General features: G+C 40.4%; 1 protein-coding gene across 1 annotated transcript; it reads left to right on the top strand.

Moving 5' to 3' along the window:
- The first annotated feature begins 715 nt into the window (after nt 1–715).
- Nucleotides 716–2035, top strand: LOC109544765 (mediator of RNA polymerase II transcription subunit 27). Its single transcript, XM_048668909.1, has 3 exons — nt 716–819; nt 887–1601; nt 1661–2035. Exons 2-3 carry the CDS (start codon nt 1010–1012, stop codon nt 1954–1956), a joined length of 888 nt encoding a protein of 295 aa, XP_048524866.1. The 5' UTR covers nt 716–819; nt 887–1009; the 3' UTR covers nt 1957–2035.
- Nucleotides 2036–2112: the final 77 nt, after the last annotated feature.

Here is a 2112-nt window from a genome sequence, read left to right as displayed (position 1 = left end):
GGATTTTTAATATTCTCAAGTTTTCGAAAAACACGTGATGCACGTAACCAGAGATAAACATAGATAAAGACAAGCAGCAGTTGTCTCCTGCTCCAATGTGAATCATGGAAAAGTGCTGAATTGTCACACCTCGGATATCACATCACTGATAAACCGATATTGACAAAATCTAAATTTTGTCTTGCTTAGAAAGACAGTATTCTAGTAACTAATAAATCTACAATCATATAGGTAATTTAAAAAATCAAGATTTGTGTAATAGCACATAATAATTTGTTTATGCCAATAACCAATAAATTATAAGCTTTGCAGCTTTTCAGAAATTCTGAGAGCTTTGGCGTTACCGCCAAGCAGCACTGCCTATGTATATTCCCAGGATTCATAGTAATAGCAGAGACAAGTACTTGTCTCTGGTAATAGTGTGTAGTCTGTGGATTCACCTATGGATATTCCCACAATGTTCTGTATATTTTTTGAACATTCTGGGATATTCATAGAATATCAAATGCTATCTGGGAAGGACTTCAATGAATGTAAAACGCCTGCACCTACACACTTTCATGTACACCAAAGACGAAATATTGTTGAGAAGAGTTAGTTTGGTAATCTGTGATTTTGTCTCTGACTCCAATGATAAATTGTGTAAGGCGGCTCCGTAAACGCAAGTTATCAGCCTCCTAGTTAAAAAGCAATACTGATATAAGTAGATATTTTGAAATTGACCGCGTCTATTGATTGGCAAAGGGTGATCTTGTCTTTATCTATGGGTGGTAACGTCGCAAGGATTATGTTCTTCTATTAGCTGCTGCTGACCATAGAGTAAGTAAAATAATTATACTATATATAAAATAATAATATTTTACTTTCTCTATGCTGCTGACCATAGAACAAGGCTGACAGAAGCCCACGTCTACATAACCTTGTTATTTGCTGATTGTGATTTTTAATAGCAATAATACTAAACAAAATCACTGGTTTACACGAAGCAGGTTTATTGAACAGAAAAGCCATGGATCGGGATATCGAAGGGCTAAATTGCGCCCTCAACTCTGTGAAAGTATTGAGGTCGAACGTTAGAAGAGTGTTTGAGACGGTGAGCAACGGGCTGCGCCCCGATCATGGAGAAGATGTGAAGGAGAACAAGTACATTCTGGAGCTCCAGGAGTTTTTGACCACTGTGAACAACAATCTGCGAGATGTGGAGAACTCCGTGTCAAATTTAACGCCGCCCCCAGGGGCATTTAATCTGGGAAACACTGCCTATCTCAGCCAGGAGACCACGCAGGAGAAGCAGCAGCTTTATGGGCAGTTGGTGAATAGTTACAAGTGGACGGATAAAGTGAGAGAGTACAGTGCTTTGGCGGGGAACATTCTGGCGTCGAATTCTTTCAATAAAACCTACAAGACGTACAGTGCCTCAAAGAGAAGGAAGAACTTGACCAGCACCCACATCGTTACCCCAGAGGTAATTGAGAATCTCATCATGAGCATCGACCGGCTGTTCAACGACGTTACCATTACCACTAATCGGCCCTTTGTGCCGAATCCCATCATCCAAGTTGCTTTGGGTCGAGTCTTGAAAGCCATCATCGCATTTAAAGGTAGTTTTAATTGGTTGATGGACTACAAACTCAGCGAAACTCTTCTGGTTTGCTTCTAGGCCTGATGATTGAGTACGTGGTGGTGAAAAACCTGTCCGAAAGCAACGACTTATGGTCAGAGTCCCGCTACAAGGTGTTCAAGAAAGTCACTGAAAATTGCCATGCAGCAATGTGCCATTTTCATTCCCCAATGATGCCCGAATTGGCCGTGCGCTCGTTTATGCACTGGTTCCACAGTTACATTACTTTATTTAGCGCACCCTGTAAAAGATGCTCCAAACATTTGAATTGCAATCTGCCTCCCACATGGAGAGACTTGAGATCTTTGGAACCATACCATGAGGAATGCAAGTGAAAATTACACTGGATGAGTTATATTACAAGTATTCTCTGGTATTCTGTCCATTTTTACTTTATATACAGGGTTATTCACGCTATACGGCACGGAAGTTTGCGGCTAAACCGTTTGATTTTTAAAAAGTATTATTTCATGAATTGTCCGACGCCTACC

Source organism: Dendroctonus ponderosae, unplaced genomic scaffold (assembly GCF_020466585.1).
Source record: "Dendroctonus ponderosae isolate FM_Combo_2020 unplaced genomic scaffold, Dpon_F_20191213v2 Dpon_F_20191213_8, whole genome shotgun sequence".
NCBI classification, from domain to species: Eukaryota; Metazoa; Arthropoda; class Insecta; order Coleoptera; family Curculionidae; genus Dendroctonus; species Dendroctonus ponderosae.
Note: the sequence above shows the minus strand (reverse complement) of the source record. Positions and strands in the feature narration are given on the sequence as shown.